Source organism: Merops nubicus, unplaced genomic scaffold (assembly GCF_000691845.1).
Source record: "Merops nubicus isolate BGI_N331 unplaced genomic scaffold, ASM69184v1 scaffold36167, whole genome shotgun sequence".
In the NCBI taxonomy this organism is placed as follows: Eukaryota; Metazoa; Chordata; class Aves; order Coraciiformes; family Meropidae; genus Merops; species Merops nubicus.
Genome location: NW_008622896.1, coordinates 11,276 through 29,085, shown reverse-complemented (window position 1 = coordinate 29,085; position 17,810 = coordinate 11,276). Strand labels below are relative to the sequence as shown.

The following is a 17,810-nucleotide window of genomic DNA, read 5'->3' as shown; positions in this document are numbered from 1 at the left end:
GAAGGATGCCTCAAGGGAAGGATGACTCTGGACAGGGCTGCGGCCAGGATCGGGCGCCGTGCCCCCCGCCTGTCCTCGGTCCTGTACATCAGGAACAACAGACCCTACCCTGGAGTGGTGGCGAGACAGCAGAAGGGAGGAAAAGCTACCCGGGAAGTGGAGAAGGAAGAGACTAATTTAAGACGGAGGCTCGATGTGCATTAAAAAAACAACCCAGGCACATTAAAAACCTAACCCAGGCTGTTAGTAGGTTAAAACAGATTAATAAAGAAGTCTGAGAAACCAACAGTGGTGCAGAAAACATCCACACCACACTAAGCTGTCCTTCAACCCCCGCCCCTCAAATTCATTTATTAATGCTTCTGGCTGAACAAGCATTCCATTAACATGGAGAAGAAAGACCAAGAAGGGGAGCAATAGTGGCTGATGCTGAGCCCTCTCAGGACAGCTCCTGAAGGCAGGATCGGGATGAAGTGCAGGATGAAGCAGTGCACACTGGTTGCAGCTCTGCCCTGCTTGAACCCAGCAGCCCAGGCCCGGACTGCTCCTTCCCGCGGCACGGAGCTGGAAGCGACTGGCCAAGAAGACTCGCCAGTGCACAATCAGGCCCTGCAACCATGGAACACCTTCATCAGCTTGGAAGATGCCCACAGGTTTTTCATGAATTTATTCTATCAGGAGACAGGGATAATTGGTATCTGGGGATGATCTGGGGAACTTAAACATACAGAAAAAGCGACAGATTTTTCCCTTCACAGCTGGAGATTTTTTTTTTTTTAAATATACAAATTTAAACAGAACAAGCATTTATATTTCAGCTCCAAGATGTTTTACAACTTAGAAATCTTTCCATCCCCTGGCCACACCAGTATTCTGTAACTCTAAAGCAAAACATTATTTCAACAATAACAATGTGAAGATACAGCCCTTGTTGTCACAGATGTAACACACTGTATCCATGGGGTACATTGGGCTGGGATGAAAACCTGAATCCTTTCTGCAATGTAGTCTTCCATCTATTTCCCACCCCAGCCTGCAAAGAAATCAGGTCATCTCCTTTCCACAGAACATAACAAACGGGACTTAATTGGGACAAGACATCCTTTCCTCAAGTTGTCATCAGCAAGTGCCTCTGTGGCCCAGCTCAAGTCCTCTCGTACAAGCAGAGCTCCCTGGTTTCCACTTGTTTCTGTTTGTCCTGACAAAACAGTGCAATCTACTACCCTGAACTGGAAACTAGGGTCACCTGCTGCCTAATCTGAGCAGCTTCCACACCCTCCTTTCACTGGAGTTCCATCTTGTGCCACATGACATTTCTTATGACTCTTTGGGCAAAGTGGGATGATCTAGAACACCTGAGCTGGTCAGCCCTCAGCCTGCTGATCAGTGGTTTGCCAGGTTTCTCTCCAGATGTCCGTATTTTGAGATACTAGGCTTCAAAATGATCACATTGTTCAGGAAAGAGGTTCCAAACAGTCTGAAACGGGGGAAGCTTCCAGCATCACTTTACAGATGCCACCCCTGTGGCCCTGCTGCTACCACACCCTTGCCAGGCAAACTCAACGCACCGTTTCAGGTGTCCAGGCCCCAGAGGATTCAGTGGGAAGCACATCAACAGGAACAGACACCAAGAGAACAACGTTCTCCTGCTGGGGAACTTCTGAATTCACTCGTCATCCCACAGCCTTAAAAAAATACAATCAAGAACAACAATGCTGAAGTGCAAATAAGCAAGTTGGCAAAAAAAATAGCAAACACCCAAAGGGTTGTAACTAACATCCACCATCTTTCCTAGGTCTTTAACCTAAAAAATAACACTGCCTTTGAGGAAAGGATCTTCCAAGTAGCTGCCAGGAAGGCTGAGAACCCAGTCTGATTGCAGTTGTTTGGAAAGTTAACACGTGGAATGACATTTGCCCTCCTCACCTGATGAGACAGAAATTGCCCCTTCTCCTGGTTTTATTCCCAACTTTGAATGCATTCTGCACAAACAGAAACAGACCAATCCCCATTTTTACACACAAACAGAGCTCACAGTGCTGTGCTATTTCTAAATAAACACACAGACTCCTCCCAAATTACTACCTCACAATCAACAAGGATCCTTGAAGACTTTTACAACATACCTGGTGCAAGTATCCTTTGCTGCACCCACAGCCTCCGCTGTCGTTGCTCCAGAGGCACGGAACGTGCTCAGCAAGGACAACTGCCCAAACTGGCGCTTCCCTCGGGTTCCGAGAACGCCGGGTGCTCGCTGCAGCTCTCCGATCGGATCCGCTCGCTCTCCTCACCACCCCCCAGCTCCAGTGATCTGGAACTGAATCCTAACGCCACTTCCGTGTATGTAACAACAAGGTATAGTGAACCAGAAGAAAATGTTGGACAGAAGAGATATGCACAGGCAGTTACGTTACAGAAGGAATGTAAATCCCAGTGGTGACATCTGTTCACAAAAATTAATTTTTAGAATGTGCAAGTAACTTACTAGAAAAATCACTTTTGAAAAGCACAAGCAAAGGAAAGCAGGTTTACAACAACATGTTTTATATTATTTTTACCAGAGATTTTTTAATATAGCTTATTAAGTTTTAATATTGCTTTACAATATAGTGATATTAAGTTTATAAGACCTTGCTACTTGTCTTCTGCGGGTTTTCTCTAACAGAGGTACCATTCAGATCCTCAGACTCATTTCATTTTATTAACTCGGACCTATCAGGTTATTTTTAAAATTTCCATAAAGAAGTACATGGAAAACATTACTAACTGTCACACTGGTTTAAAATTGTGTTTTCACTTTAAAAAAATGAAGGGATTAGTGTTTGTTTTACATATCATCTGAGCTCATCATTATACTTTTTGCATACAGCAATCGTGCAGATTAAAAATATTCTTGATCAATTTTGCATAGCTTATAAATTGTTTCTCCATCTGAAGTTGGGATACGTCTCCTGTACTGTTAAGAAAAAAAAGACCAAATTAGTCACAAACTGACACTTCCATGCTATATATAAACACCAGACTATCACAGACTTCACCAGTACATGTAATTCTGTACACGACATCTTTTATTATAACAACTGGAATACTTTCCTTGGCGCCATTGTTGAGTTTTAAAGGAAGGTGATAAACATTAACTGTTTCACAATGTAACCTAGCAATATAGAGACTGAGTAATAAAAAAGGGTTTAGTAATCTTTCAGTTAAAGTTCAGACTATTAAGATTTCTAGATATTAAGAAATTTGAGGCAGCAGAGCATTTGTTGAACTTGCTGAAATTTAACTTCAGAGAAAAAAAAAATGTGCTGGTAAGTTAAGAACAGTCAGACTATTTTTATCTATTTTATATTTTAAAAAAGATTATATATAAATAATATAGACAATTATTAAAATATATAATAGAGAAAATACAAACCATTTTAATCAGATGTGGTTTAAAAATATGAAACAATGACCAAGATACTTATATCCAAACATGGGAGTATGAAAAGGGTGTTTTGGGAAAAAAAGAAAAAAAAAACTAACAAAATTTAAAAAAACCCAACCTGGCTTAAGAGATGAAAATCAGCAGCTCAGACAAACAAATGAGCTACCTGACATTTAAGTCTTTGTAGGGAAGACTGCAAGACTACCTTAAGAAAGTAAGTTAATTTATCCATTACTTCATCTAAAGAGAAAATGGTGATGTTTGAGCTGCCTTGGCAGTGAAAGGGAGAGATAAAAAGTCACCAGAAGCAGACACCCCAGTGGAATCTGGTGGAGCCAAACTGGGAAGGGTGTGGGTCAACAATGGATGTTAATGACCAAGAGCTGAGACCCCATTTCAAAGCTGGTGCAGGAAGGATCATGCTGGCAAGCGTCTACGAAGCATGCCTAAGGACATAGTTGCTGAACTTCAGGATTGTATTCCTGGCACTCTTGTCTCTCTTCTTTGAATAAAAAGCAGGTCACTATTGCTACAAAAAGTCAGTCTCAATTGTTCAAACAAATGGTACCTAATAGCTGGTTTATCATTTAAATAAATAGAAGGTCTGTGTTGGAAAAAAATGTGCTAATTTCATGTTGCTACTCAGGTTGGTAAGTGCTGACAACTTGAAACAGTTGTAAACACTCGTGCAATTATTTACTTATAAGGAGGCAGTCCTGGCTGCAGTTATGTCATGTACAGAAACAAATAAATTCCTCTTCTTCTAGCCAAGTCCTGCTTCCATGTGTGCATGCCGTTACAGAAATAGAACACTTCACCTTGTTCACCAAAAATACTGGCTCAGGTGAAAAGAGTAAACTAAATATAGCTGGCTCTCCTAAGAACTGTACTAATCAAAAACTGTACAGATTTACTCTGTGACCTTAGCCATCCCTAGAACACATATGTACAACAACATGTATTTAGGAAAGGCAGAAATGTAACATCTAACCCCATAAAAATGCTGCATATGGGCGTATTTATGTACGAATTTCAGGACATACACAAAGGTATAAACACTAGCGCAAGGAATGTCTTCCATGGTATGTTCTAAATAAAAATTTAAAGGTCTATGCATTGCAGTAATCTGTGCTCTAACCATGTCACAAATATAAAATGTTTTCTGAAAGTTTGGAAATACCATAGACTTTTTGTGTGTAATTCCAGTTCAAACTGCCTAAGGACAGCTACTGCAACCAACTGCAGTTCCCTGCCCCCAGGAGACAATGCACTAAACTACAATGAGAAGCAGTACACAGAAAATCAAAATGAAAAGGACTACAACTTACACACTTTTCCCTCTTTTTCCAGCTTCTTCAAGTGGACTAGGAGATTAACTTCTGCTGCTTTAAGTAAATTGTCAGGGATCTCCTAACAGAAACACAAATATGCATTTTGTGTTTGTTTATATATTCCCCCAATTATTTTTTCAATACACAGAACTCATGGTTTATTAACATTGATTTTCCTCCTCTGGACTGCTGCTAAATGACAGCAAACTGAAATGAGTAAATCAATTTTACACCAGTTACACTGGTAGCCCAATAACACATTTTTGTTTATTTTTCTCATTTTTTGCATTATCTACTTGTATTACAGAAACTTCAGCCAACACTGAGGAGACCATGCCCTTCTGAGCTTGATCTCATCAGGACTGTCAGTGTAGCTGAGCTCTTTAAAGACAAATTGAAAGATGCATTTCTCCGCAGATACCTATCACTTCTATTCCATGACAACACTTGCATTGGTTTAAATACTGTTTAACAATTACTATTTTAAAATTGTTTACTCATTTACAGAGACAACAGCTTCAGGAGGACAAAACACCTCTTAATTTTTTTCAACACTCATTAGGTAAAAACCAGAAATGTTTCTCAAAATCCCTGTCTCCGGCTCTATCGTTCTAGAATTCAAGACTTCTTTTTGAACACTAAGAACTTCACTAAATAACACAGGTCTGGCAAGAACATTCACGAGAAAACTAGCTCAGTAAATTGTGAATCTTTAAAAAGCTTTGAAAGGTTACGCTTTTTTTTTTTTTAAAAATATACGAAAGCTTTAGCAGTACTGAAAGAATTCCTATTCTATAGTGGTAGAACAAGTGGTTTGTGATTTACAGAAATATGAATGGCTCTATACTTAAAACCTTCAGTTGTTCAAGGAGGAAAACTGCAGGAGGGAACAGCCACAGGCAGCAGTACATAAACCCTGCAAAATGTTCAGTGTGACAGTCATTGCTCTGGAAACCATGAGAGACAAGTTCTAAAGCTTTCACAGACCTGTTCACAAACCACAGCCACTGGCAACTCTGACACGTTTTAAGAACATAACAATTTTCTTTAGTCTGATATAAAAACTTTTGATCAAGTTACCTTGTACACTATCTTTACAAGCTCTGAGGATGTGTATGATTTTCCAGCATTCATCTGTAAAGCATCTAGGATCTGCTGTTCACGTGCAATTCGGTGAGAAATGTAGTTTTGGATTCTATGACTTGCATCACGTACTACTGGGCCATGACCTACATCAAAACACAAGTACCAAAGCACTATTACTTAAAATTGGAATTAAAATGCCATAGAATAATCAAATCATTCTTAATTTAAACTGTGGCAGACTTAGAAGTCCTAAGAAGGGAGCAGCACCTGTATGTACCACCCTGTTGGAGTATCCTTGATGTTAAAATTGTAAGAGGTGTTTTGTGGAAAAATCAAATACTGCCTCATGACACCCTAAAATGATAGATGAAACGAAAATATTTTTCAGACATGAGTTACATGAACAATAATTAATGTTTTACCTAGAAAGAAATTCCCTTGCATGAAAATTTGTCACATGCTTTTAATAGCAAAGTGTCTTATTTCTTTGCCTGTGAACCTCACCTGAAGCAGCAGCAGCAACTTCCAGCCCCACCACTCTAAACTCCAAGTATTTTATAAACTGTGAGTGGAACAGAAACTACTATAAAAAAAATCCATAGGTTTCTTGTAGAAATTTTCAGACATCACTTTCTTTTGAGATTCTTTTAACAATTTTTTAAAAATCATCATATTCCTTACTTGTACTTTTGGGTTAACTGACTAAATGGGTTTTTAGTTTTAAGACTTTTAAAATTAGAATTTATTTTGCCCAAGGACAGGCAGCATACAGAAGAAGAGCAACTAATTTTTCATGTTTTAACTATCTGTGAAATAGTGTCAAAGGAATCTGTCCTTCAGGAAGTCAAAATATTGTGCACCTCAACAGATATGCTTACCTCAGCAGATCTAAAACTACTAAATACACATTGAGACTTACCTTGTGTAAACACAGTATTATAAATAAAAGATATGTAACATGTAAATATAAAACTATACTGACATTTAATGATTTTAAACATATTTAATATGAAGCTATTGGTCCTTGCAAAGTAAGTTAAAAATATAACAGTATTGCTAGTAAATATGTTGCCATTTATAAAAAGTTTAGATTTACAACAATTTAGGTAAGATTCAGATATACAGAGGAGAGACTGTAACTGTCCATTCTCTAATAACAGATATGACATTTAAGTATTCAAAATTAATGCCTGCTCATGGAATCACAAGCCAGTCTCAAAACCAGTCCCTGCTCTTCTCAGCGATTTAGCAAGACCCATGTCAGTACCTGGAATAGAACCCACATTTTGCAACATTAAAGGCCTTTTATACCCATTACATCATCTGATCCATAGGCAGTGTGTTCGCATATACATATATTAAAGCTATGTCAGAAACCTTGGAACTAAATCCAGGTGTGGATCGTTCCTACCCCCAATTTTTCAGGGACAGCAGCCACACAGGCAACTTCACAAAAAAAAAAAAAAAACTCCTACCTGCATAAACTGTAATGCAGTTTATGCATTACAGTAAAAATGTTTCTGAGCATAAACATAAAATGTTTCTGAGCAAGTGATCTCTCACAATATGACTGTCTTGCCAATAATTCAGACTTTTTATCAGATAGCATCATTTTATTTCTGACCTCTGTATAGCTCAGATGACCAGAAACAGTAAGTTTTTATTCTTGTAACACCCAGTGAAATAATACAGATTATCGTCTTTTACAGTAAATTAAAACACAAAAGATAAACTGATGAAAATAATTAGCTCATGAAATCTTGCACAAATTCCTAACTGCAGTACCGTTTTTTTTTCTGTATTACCAACGAACACCATTTATTGTGACAGGATAGGGAGCCCTCTGCTGACTAAAATGCCCTTTTCTGGTCCCAAGGATTCTCACCGTCAGCTATAAATAGACTGTCTTGAGTACTCTGCTTGAAGTCATTTCCATATTAAATTAAAAAAGAAACATGGAAGGGGAAGGATTGGCAAAATTCAGCTTCTCACATCTAGCCAGCAGTCAGCCTGTTACAAAATTAATGCTCCCTACATCAAATTCTGAGGCTGCAATGTGATTGCAGAAGCACGGATGTGGAACAGAGAAACAGTTCAAGATTATCAAGACCTAAAACCAGAATAAAGTTGAAGTACCGAGCTTATAAAGTACTGGTGAAGCAAACTCCCTCCTGCTATAGCTACCACTCCACTGCAGCACATACCAATCATATCAAACAGCATTCTGATTGGGCCATAGTTATCTTCTACACAAATGCGCAGGTGAGAAAGGAAAGGCACTGCCAAACCATCTCGATACTCGCTGTTCCTCACTGAAAACGCGTAATACCCCTACGTGCAAGCACCGTGGGGACATCCTTACAATGCGCAGCACGCAGCTGCAAATAAACGCCACAACATTCCACCTTGGTGAACGTGTAATCTAGATAAATAACAACTAAGGAGAGTGAAGTACAACACATGAAATCATAAACCAAACAGAATTTGGCATACATGGGGTTTTGGAAGACAGAAATTAATTCAGAGAAACCAGATGTGTTTTGTAAGTATTTAAAACATTTGATTAATAGATTTGAGATTCTGGACGCTAAAATCGTTTTACCAAGCAGTTAAGTCAAGAACTATGAACAAGTCACTATTTGTATGCCAGCCTCCACAACCACGGAATATCTATAAAGATATTCCTCTTAAATACCATTTTTGTGCTTAGATCTTAAAGCACCTACTTCAAAAGAAGTGTATTGGGAATGGACACAGAAGAGATTTGGTTATGTAGGCTAAACATAGATGGGTAACGGAGGAAGAAAAAACTGAGAACGCAGACAGAGTTGCTCAGAAAGACAAGTTGAAGATCAAACACAGCGAGTCATTAAAAATCCTGAAAAAGCAAATGAGGAGCTTAAACCTTAGTTACATAATGAATTCTTAAAATCCAGTCTTGTCAAATAGACATCTGGTTTATATGAAAAGTAAATGCATTCCCAAAGTTTGGGGGAGATAACAGGAAAAAAATTAACACAAAGACACTGACTGAATAAATCGGCAACTTATTTTCAGAACACAATGTTGGGCCTCTTGGTTCGTGTTCAAATTTAAGCTAGGTCATTAACCAAGATAACCATTTGACAATTCTGTAGCTTTCCAAGATAAATTTGTAATTAATCTGTGCTGCAAAGGACAGACATCTCTCTCAAAAAATGTTACTGGGTTATTCACACTGGCAGTGTACGTGGGGATGCAAAGGAACACAAGAACAGCTATTACTTTTTTCTTCCAGACTAACATTAAGCCACATGGATACAGTAATATATGAAAATCAGATTTGCTGTATGATTCCAACAGTGCACAGAAGCACAATCAGAGAAATCTATCACTAAGAAATTTTCAAGTCTTGCAAATCACCATGCCAAAAAGTCAACTTAGATTAGCGCTGGATGTGTATTAGGTAATGAACTCGAACTGCTACATTAGTAATGGTTTTGATTGTAATAAGAGTTCTCAAATTCTTAGAGGAGATACTTAAAAGTTATACAGTAAACCAGAGCAGTTATAAAGAGAACCACTTACCTGGATATATTAAATTCAGTTTCATTTGCAACAACTTTTTCAAAGTTTTCATGTAATCACTCAGGTCTTCAATTACTGTTGTTCCTTCCCCTAAAATACAGTCACCAGAAAATACAGCGTTTTCTTCTTCTAGGTGTAAAGCCATATGATCATCGGTGTGTCCAGGCGTATATAAAACTCTTTAAACAACAACAATAGACAGGCCTAAGTTTGTCATACAGTTTGTGCTTCATTTTCAGAAGCTATGACCAAATAATGATAAACCATACACTTACAAAACAGCCCACAGCAAGAACCAGAAAAACAGACCTGAAAAGGCTGCAATGTTCATGTAAACAGGCCATCAATCTGTCAACTGCCAGTCTGTTCTCTTATACCACGTAGAGAACAGATCATCATTGTCTCTAACGTGTGTTTACTTATACTGTAATAAACACACAGTGTGGGAGCTGGATAGTCAGGAAGCATTTGTGTTAGATGGCTTTCTTCTGAAGCATTAAGAAAGAAAAACTGACATGTCCAGACTGAAATCTGCAAAGTTCTTAATGTATACCTTGCACTTAATAAAAGAAGGTAAGGATGATATTGTCAGTTCTTCTAGAAATTAACTATAAACTTCTAGAGCAAATCAAATAAAGTTCAGTCTCACAAAAACTGTTTTTCCCTGAAAGCTCCATGGCACAGTGAAGCAGAGCCACCCAATACAAGAAGGAACTACAAACACCTGAGTAGTTAGGATTTGGGCCCCTGCTGCTTGAAGGAGCACTGACTGGGAATGACAGCCAAGATGCACAGTCACCTGGGCTGTGAAGCAGGGGCACGGCAGCCTCCTTCCACCACACTTCTGGAAGGCAGAAGGCCTCACACGAGGCTGATTCACACTGAAAGCAACACAGTGCAGACCACAAAATTAGTCGGACTGGCCAGGAAGGCCAATGGTGTCCTGGGGTGCATTAAGAAAAGTGTATGCAGCAGAACAAGGGAGGTCCTTCTGCCCCTCTACTCTGCCCTGGTGAGCTCTCTCCTGGAGTGTTGTGTCCAGTTCTGGGCTCCCCATTTCAAGAGGGACAGACATCTACTCGAAAGAGTCCAGCAGAGGGCTATGAGGAGACTGGGGGACTGGAACGCCTGCCCTGTGAGGAGAGGCTGAGAGACCTGGGGCTTTTTAGTCTGGAGAAGAGAAGACTTAGGGGGGATCTAATTAATGTGTACAAATAGATGCGGGCTGGGTGTCAGGAAGGAAAGGGCAATCTCTTCTCACTTATGCCCTGCGATAGGACGCAGGGCAACGGGCACAAGCTGGAGCACAGGAAGTTCCACCTCAACATGAGGAAGAACTTCTTTACTGTAAGGGTTCCAGAGCACTGGAACAGGCTCCCCAGGGAGGCTGTGGAGTCTCCTTCCTTGGAGACTTTTAAGACCTGTCTGGATGTGTTCCTGTGTGACCTGCCCTAGACTAGATGGTCCTGCTCTGGCAGGGGGGTTGGACTCAATGATCTCTGGAGGTCCCTTCCAACCCCTGACATTCTGTGATTCCTGTTAATGGCAGATGCATCAAAACTGCAATCAGGACCTGACAGAGCTGGTGCTGTGTGGCACACAGTTCTGCAACCGGGATACAATTCACACCTAAACTGAGGAAAACAAGCAAAATTTGTCCTTGGAAGATAGGAAGTCTGCATGTGTAAGTATTGACAAGATCAGATGCATGGCCTGCCTATCACTAGAAGTCAGGATACATGTATGTGTCAGAATTCTGAAGAAAAAACTGATCCAGCAAACTTACAGAAATTGGTGTTTACCTGAGTGTGGCTCCCTCTGTCTGTATCACATCTCCATCTTTAAGATAAAAATATTTATATCCTCCTTTTATCTCTTCTTCACAGTGAGGGACACGAGGGAGCTTACAGATGCGATATTCAGATTCTATTTAGAGAAAGCAAAGAAAAGGATGTTTTGAATTTGCCACTAACAAAGCTAACTCCTGAGAAAGGCTACTTTTGGAAAAAGTACTATTAATTATTACACAGTATGAATACAAAACTAGAAACATGAAATCCTGTACAGCAACTTCATTTATAAAGCAACCTTATTCCAGAGCCACTAACACTGAATAGTGACAGCCACTGAATCTGAATACTGTACTCTGTACCAGCAGTTATTCTGAAGATGAAAAAGCATAAATGAAATTAAAAAAATCTGATAAAGACTGTGACAGCTTGTGACAAAGTTCAGTGAAGCTAAGAACCACACAAACCACACTGCTTATGCTCTTCCCAGATACTAAAGTAAAAATGTCTCTTACTGTTCATCAACATGAAATACATACTTTTAGATCAGAATTTACCTGCAGACTGCCCCACCCTCTTTCACCTCATCATCTGAGGCCTAGAAATCTGTCAGCAATTATTAATGATTTGCTGTAAGGAATCTTTAAGTTATGCAAGGTTCTTTTTCAGAAATTAGGTTATTTACTGTTTTTACAGAAGCAAAAATAACAGCCAATTTGTCATTAGTGTCCATGTAGAAAGGAAAGAGTACCAAGTTTTCCTCAAGTTTCTTAACACAATTTAAACTGCTGATGGTAATTTAAATTCTCATTATGCACATGTAAGGGAAACTCACTACGAAGGTACGCACAGGTATTGAAGAAAAACTGTAGTGCTGCAACTACAATATTCAGATTATTCATTGCTCACATTCACCACACTGCAACCATGTTATGAAATGACATGCAGATTATATGGAGACTCCAGAACAACGATCTAGCTTATTTGCATAGAAGCACTCAGTACTTTTCTTGCCAAGTATCTAACATTTTCAACACTACCCACGGTCTCTGGCCTACCGTTAGGGATACTTTGGCAGATATCAGGTATTCCGCCAGTATGGTCATGATGCCAGTGTGTCACTACAATTTCTTGAATGGAGATGTTGAACTCTGACAGCGCCTGCTTTAAACAGCTGATATATTCAGGAGTAGCCGGCTCCCCTGTGTCAATAAGGACCCTTCTACACGGGGACGGCAATAAAAAAGACAAGAGCGAAAACAAAACAAAACAAAACAGTAAGCGAATGCAGAGCGCTCATGTGACAAATAACGTTTAAAAACCCCCACAACACTGCACGTAAATGTAGCAATGAATAACCCCCGGTCCCAGGCGCCATCTTTCCCCTCCATGATATTCTACCGCTGCGGCGCAACAACATAGAAACGGGGGGAAATTGTAAATTTGCAGCTCCCGAGAGGAGGCATCCACCCGCTTCCCTCGGGGAATCCCCCGCCTCAGCCCAACCGGGAGCCAGAGGCAGCGCAATGGCCGCGGGCGGGGGAAGGGGAACTGGACGGGGAACGTCCCCCGTCCCCTTCCCCCGCCTGGGGTCGTTACCTGATCCCGGTGCCCACCAAGTAGGTGTTGGTGCCCTGCAGAGTCATCGGCCCCGGGTTGCAGCCCAGCACCCTGACCACCCGAGACGAGAGCTGCTCGATGCGCGGCAGCAACGACACCATGGCGACTCCGCTGCCCTCAGCCACTGCCGAGGGCGGGAAGGCGGAAAGGCGGAAGGCGCTTCTTTCCCCGGCTCCGCCTCCTCCGCCCTCAGCCTCTGCTCTCCGAGGGCACCGAGCGCGGGCAGGGGCTGCCCAAGGAAGCTGTGGGGTCTCCATCCTTGGAGACGTCCAAAAGACACCCAGACGCGACCCTGGGCAGCCTGCTTCAGGTGGCTGCTTGAACAAGTGGGGTTGGACCAGCTGACCTTCCGCGGTCCCTTCCCACTTCTGCCATCCTGTGAAATTCGGTCACATCATCCAAGCAGCAAGGCTGCCTTTGCATATCCAGAGCCTGCGAGGTGCTGAAATTCACACCCCTTGGGCTTCCAAGCGTCACCTACGAACCCCCTGCCTGTCACCTGGCGTTGGTAGAGAAATGGGAGCAGACTTGTTCTTTCTCTAAAGTACTTGCAAATGAAGAATAAAGATAATTTAACTTGAAATTAAAGTAGGTAAGATTACTGTGGGCAACTTTATGAATATTGTAATTTCAAACATTTTCTGACTGCTTTATACCTGCACCAGATCTTATATATTACCTGTAACAAATGTAAATTTAAAATGTGATTACAGCAGCACAAAAAATGTGTTTGGTGGTAGCTAATTTTTTCCTTAAGCATTTTGTTATTATATGAAAATAAAGTTGTAACCCTTACATATGATGCGGGGACATTTGTAGGATCTGCATGGGCAAACAGAACAGATTCCCACTCTTCTAAAGTTGCAGAAATCCCCAAATGTGATCACAACAGGCAAAATTCCAAGTTAGATACAAACAACTCTGACTAGAGCATTGAACTGAAAAACAAAACTTTGTGGTTCAACAGAACTTTGTAACCTTATGAAACGTCAAAATTTAAATTTTTTGGTTTGCTTAGATGCTAATGTGGTTTATACGTGCAATACATGCTGGGAGATGAGTTATGCAGCAATCAAAAAAAAATCTGCTCCTCTGCATGGACTTGGATTGCAGTTGGCAACTGCCAGGCATCACAAAAGCCAGGGACAGATACTGGTGATCCCTGTATTTAGGCTTTCAAGACAACTTCTTTGATTTTTCTGATAAATAAAAACTTTAGTTATTTGAGCTATAAACCCATTACTCTTTTTTTTTTAATTTTTTTTATTTCAAAGCTCATCAGAGCATGAACTACAAACAACAGAAAGGATGTTTCAAGTCAGAGGAAACCTTCTTGTGTGCAGGTACGCTGCACTCCTACACACAACATTCCAATCTCTTCCCATACAATTTTCCTATGTACTGTTCTATGAAAAACTGAACTTACCTAATTACAAGTTACCCTATCATGCTGATTTTGTAGCACATGTGTACGTCTGTTTGGTGGGATGTTCAGCCCATTTTCAGTCCTTAGGCAAAGCTTAGTTGCTGTGTCGTTAGATGAAGGTACTGCCTAAGCAAAGGCAAGTTGTGTATTTCAGTGGTTTCCTATTTCTAAGAAAATTCTGCAAGTTTAGAGAAAATTTCTGAAATGCTTTACCTGAAGTTTTCCATATCATTGATAAATCAGAAGTAGAGAGGTGCCAGTTATTTTTAAGCTCACAAGACTTTTTTTTTTTTTTTTCCCGACCTAAAAGAAGAAATTTTTTGGGAATTGTAGACTTGTTCCCCAAGGAATACTTAGGACAACTGTGACTGCGCTGTAGCTGGAGGACACGTGTTCTAGGCTTGGGCAGGAGCTGCGAGTCTGTCCGGTCTGTAGGTGGCAGTAGCGGGTGCCTTTGGAGAGCGCAGCCCCGGTTCTGCGGCAGCCCTCTTCGTCTCCTGCGCAAGCCCATCGTTTTGGAAAGCCTGCTGTTTCTCTCATAATACTTGGAATGCTATCATGCGTAAAATACAGGGGATATTAAGGGATGAAATCTTACACAGAGGTTTCATGTGCACCTGTGAGCAGGCATTTATTTGTGCTCAGGCTTGGAATTAAGACATTGGATATTTGAGAATATAGATCTGAGTCTGATAGATTTTTGTTATCATGAGTAAAATGTAAACCCTGTGTTTTACCAACCATTCCAAGGCTCTTTCAAGACTAGACCCAAGGCAATTATGAGACTGTAAGAAGCTGACATGTTTGGTAATGCATGGCTCATTGATACCAGCTTTCCTGAGTGTTTCATACATTGCTGAGGGTGTGTGTCTGGAGCAGGAATCACCTGGCTCGCAGATACTCTTCATGCTGCTGTTGCAGAAGAGCCTGGACACAGCCTGTAAAACTTCCTTTCTTATTAGGGATTTCATGATAATGAGATAATTCCTCTTTGTGAAGTGTTCAGACACAAAAGGATAGGAAGGAATCTCATTACCATGTTTATTCATTTCAGGTACAAAAGTAGGCACTTACTCCTCACCACTCACGTGTCAAGTACAGTATCAATCATTAAAGGTGCATCTTGGTACAAAGCTTACTTCAGCCATAAACTGCCTATCCAAAGAACTTTCTGTTTGGATCCAGTTATTGAATCACCTTTTACTGTTGTACTTCATGCAACACTGAAACCGTGAATCTGTTTGGGTTTTGGGGTTTTATTTTTGAATCTGTTCTAAAAACCATGCATAATGTTCTTGTCTCAAGAAGAAGGATACAGGCTGACAAAGGTGGTACATCCAGCTACAGAATGACACGATGTTCTTATACAGTGTAAATACAGTTCCCTTCACCAGGCTGACCACTTACATCTCCTTAATCCTATTCAAGGAAATTAATTTCCAGGTGCATAGCTTGGACTGAATGCATGTGTCTGCCTTTCTGAGAAGACACATGAAAAAGCAGCAGAGTAAGAAAAGTTTACTTCTAAAATCCCTGATTTCCACCTAGAAGGCGACTAGAACATTTGTCCAGATGTTAAGACATAAAAAAGTGCACAATCCATGAGACTTAAGCAATAGTTTTCCTAAAATGTATGCATAAGACAATACCTTCCCTTCTCTCTACCCTAGGAAAAGATTTCTAGATTTGTTTGCCTTGGAACAGCTGCTTAGGTAAGAGAAAGAACCCAAGGCTCCATCCTGTTTCATGCACTATGATTGTCCTAAGTTCTGTCTCATTTATCTACAGAGTATTTCTTAGTGGTGATAGTGCCATTGGCAGCAACATTCATGCCTGGTTTTAAGCTGAATGTACTCTTACTTTGCTATGAAAAAAATACAATCTTAAGTAGTGAAGACTATCCCTACATTGCTTCCCACACTTTCATTTTTTTGTTCACCTGAAATCCCAAGAAAAGTCTTGGGTAAGGTACTGTGGAAAGGGCAGAATATTATCCCATCGTGCAGAAAACTACCAAGTTTTGTCTAACCATTGGAAGAAGACCTCAAACTTTGTACATCATCAGAGAAGCAGATCTCTGAGAAAATATGAGCTTCTGAGAATTCCTAGTGTGGGAGTTCCAGTCCTGGGGCCTCCAGGTTGTCTTCCTGATGCCAGAAATATAGAGCCTGGCTTGCTCCAGATGAAAATTAGTTTCTAGTGAAACAAAAAATTTGTCTTGGTGATTTTTTTTCTCCTTTCAACAAGACTGCAAATTAAAAAAAAAAAAAAAAAACCAAAACAAAAAACCAAACTATTTCCTTGCCATCTCTTTGGCCAACTCATAATACTCAGTTTCTTCCACAGGATAAAAGCTGAATGTTGTGCTGCCTTCTGTTGTTCTCATGACTCCTTGTTCACTCTGCTGTGTCACTGAGAAGAACACTATGCTGAAGGTGAGTTGGTAAGAAAGGCATGTAGGTGACTATTTATATCACACTAATTCAAATACACACCAAGCCCAATTACACAAGTCTTAATTCCTATTTTATGGTTGTCAGTTGTATCATATATAAATTTAGCAATATTCTCAAACTGGGAAACAATCCTTTGGGAAATCATACAGATTCTTTTCATAAAGCTTAAATAGATCTTCAGTGTCCTGTCACAGATACTGTAAATGTCTCCATTTTGCTGTCACCAGTTAGAGAGCCTCAAGAAGTGGTAATTCCTGTTAGCTTTTCCCCTGTCAACTTTTATTTATCTTCAGCTTTAACCTCCTCCCTTTCTTCTTGACCTTAAGTTCAAGATTTTCACTTCATTCCCTTCATTCCCATGGTTATGAAAACTCATGAGTTATGAGTTCATTTGTATCGTCATTCACTTGGTCATTCTAACTCAGAATCACTGAAGCAGGGAGGACAAGAAAGCACATGACTTGACCCTAGACACATTTCGTATCATCAGTGACCACTTCAGACAGAACAAAGCCCCACTTCACCTAGGTGTAAAGTTCAAACAATAGATTTCATATGGATCCTTTCTGTTCCCTGACTACTCCTAAAATTCAGCTACCACTCAGTTCATTCATTGTGCCTGACCTTGTCATTTTAATCTAACTGCAAATTGAAAACAAATGTGTTTTTTCTTTTTTGCTAAGTATGTCCATTGCATCTTACAAGAAGTATTTTAATAAGTTAAATAAAAATAATAAACAATTTCTTCCTGTTTTGACTACTGTCAGACCTAGGTAAGAGGGACAACATTCAACAAAATAGTTGTAATTATCCTACTAATAGTCAATGCGCAATTTGATGACATGGGTGAGCTCACCTGATGTACCACAGATAGCACTGATTTATGAAGCCGTAATTGGGTTTCCAATAAACATTTGTCAAAATAATGTATTCATTCAAACCAAAGCCGCCTTTATTTATTCATATAAAAGAGCACTTAACTTTCCACAAAGAATTGCCTGCCATCATAAACACTCCATAAACAGGGGAAATTTATGAAGACACAGTACCAGAGGGTGATCGGTGGAAGACGAAAGTTCACTTTAACCCTTTGGAGAGCTGAGTTCC

General features: G+C 40.1%; 1 protein-coding gene across 1 annotated transcript; it reads right to left on the bottom strand.

The window, feature by feature from the left end:
* Positions 1-2,912: 2,912 nt before the first annotated feature.
* On the bottom strand, positions 2,913-12,948 carry LACTB2 (lactamase, beta 2). The gene is made up of 7 exons (XM_008944942.1): positions 12,801-12,948; positions 12,260-12,423; positions 11,214-11,337; positions 9,412-9,590; positions 5,839-5,987; positions 4,756-4,837; positions 2,913-2,956 (listed from the first exon to the last, which is right to left on the bottom strand). Exons 1-7 carry the CDS (start codon positions 12,920-12,922, stop codon positions 2,913-2,915), a joined length of 864 nt encoding a protein of 287 aa, XP_008943190.1. The 5' UTR covers positions 12,923-12,948.
* Between the last annotated feature and the right edge of the window lie 4,862 nt (positions 12,949-17,810).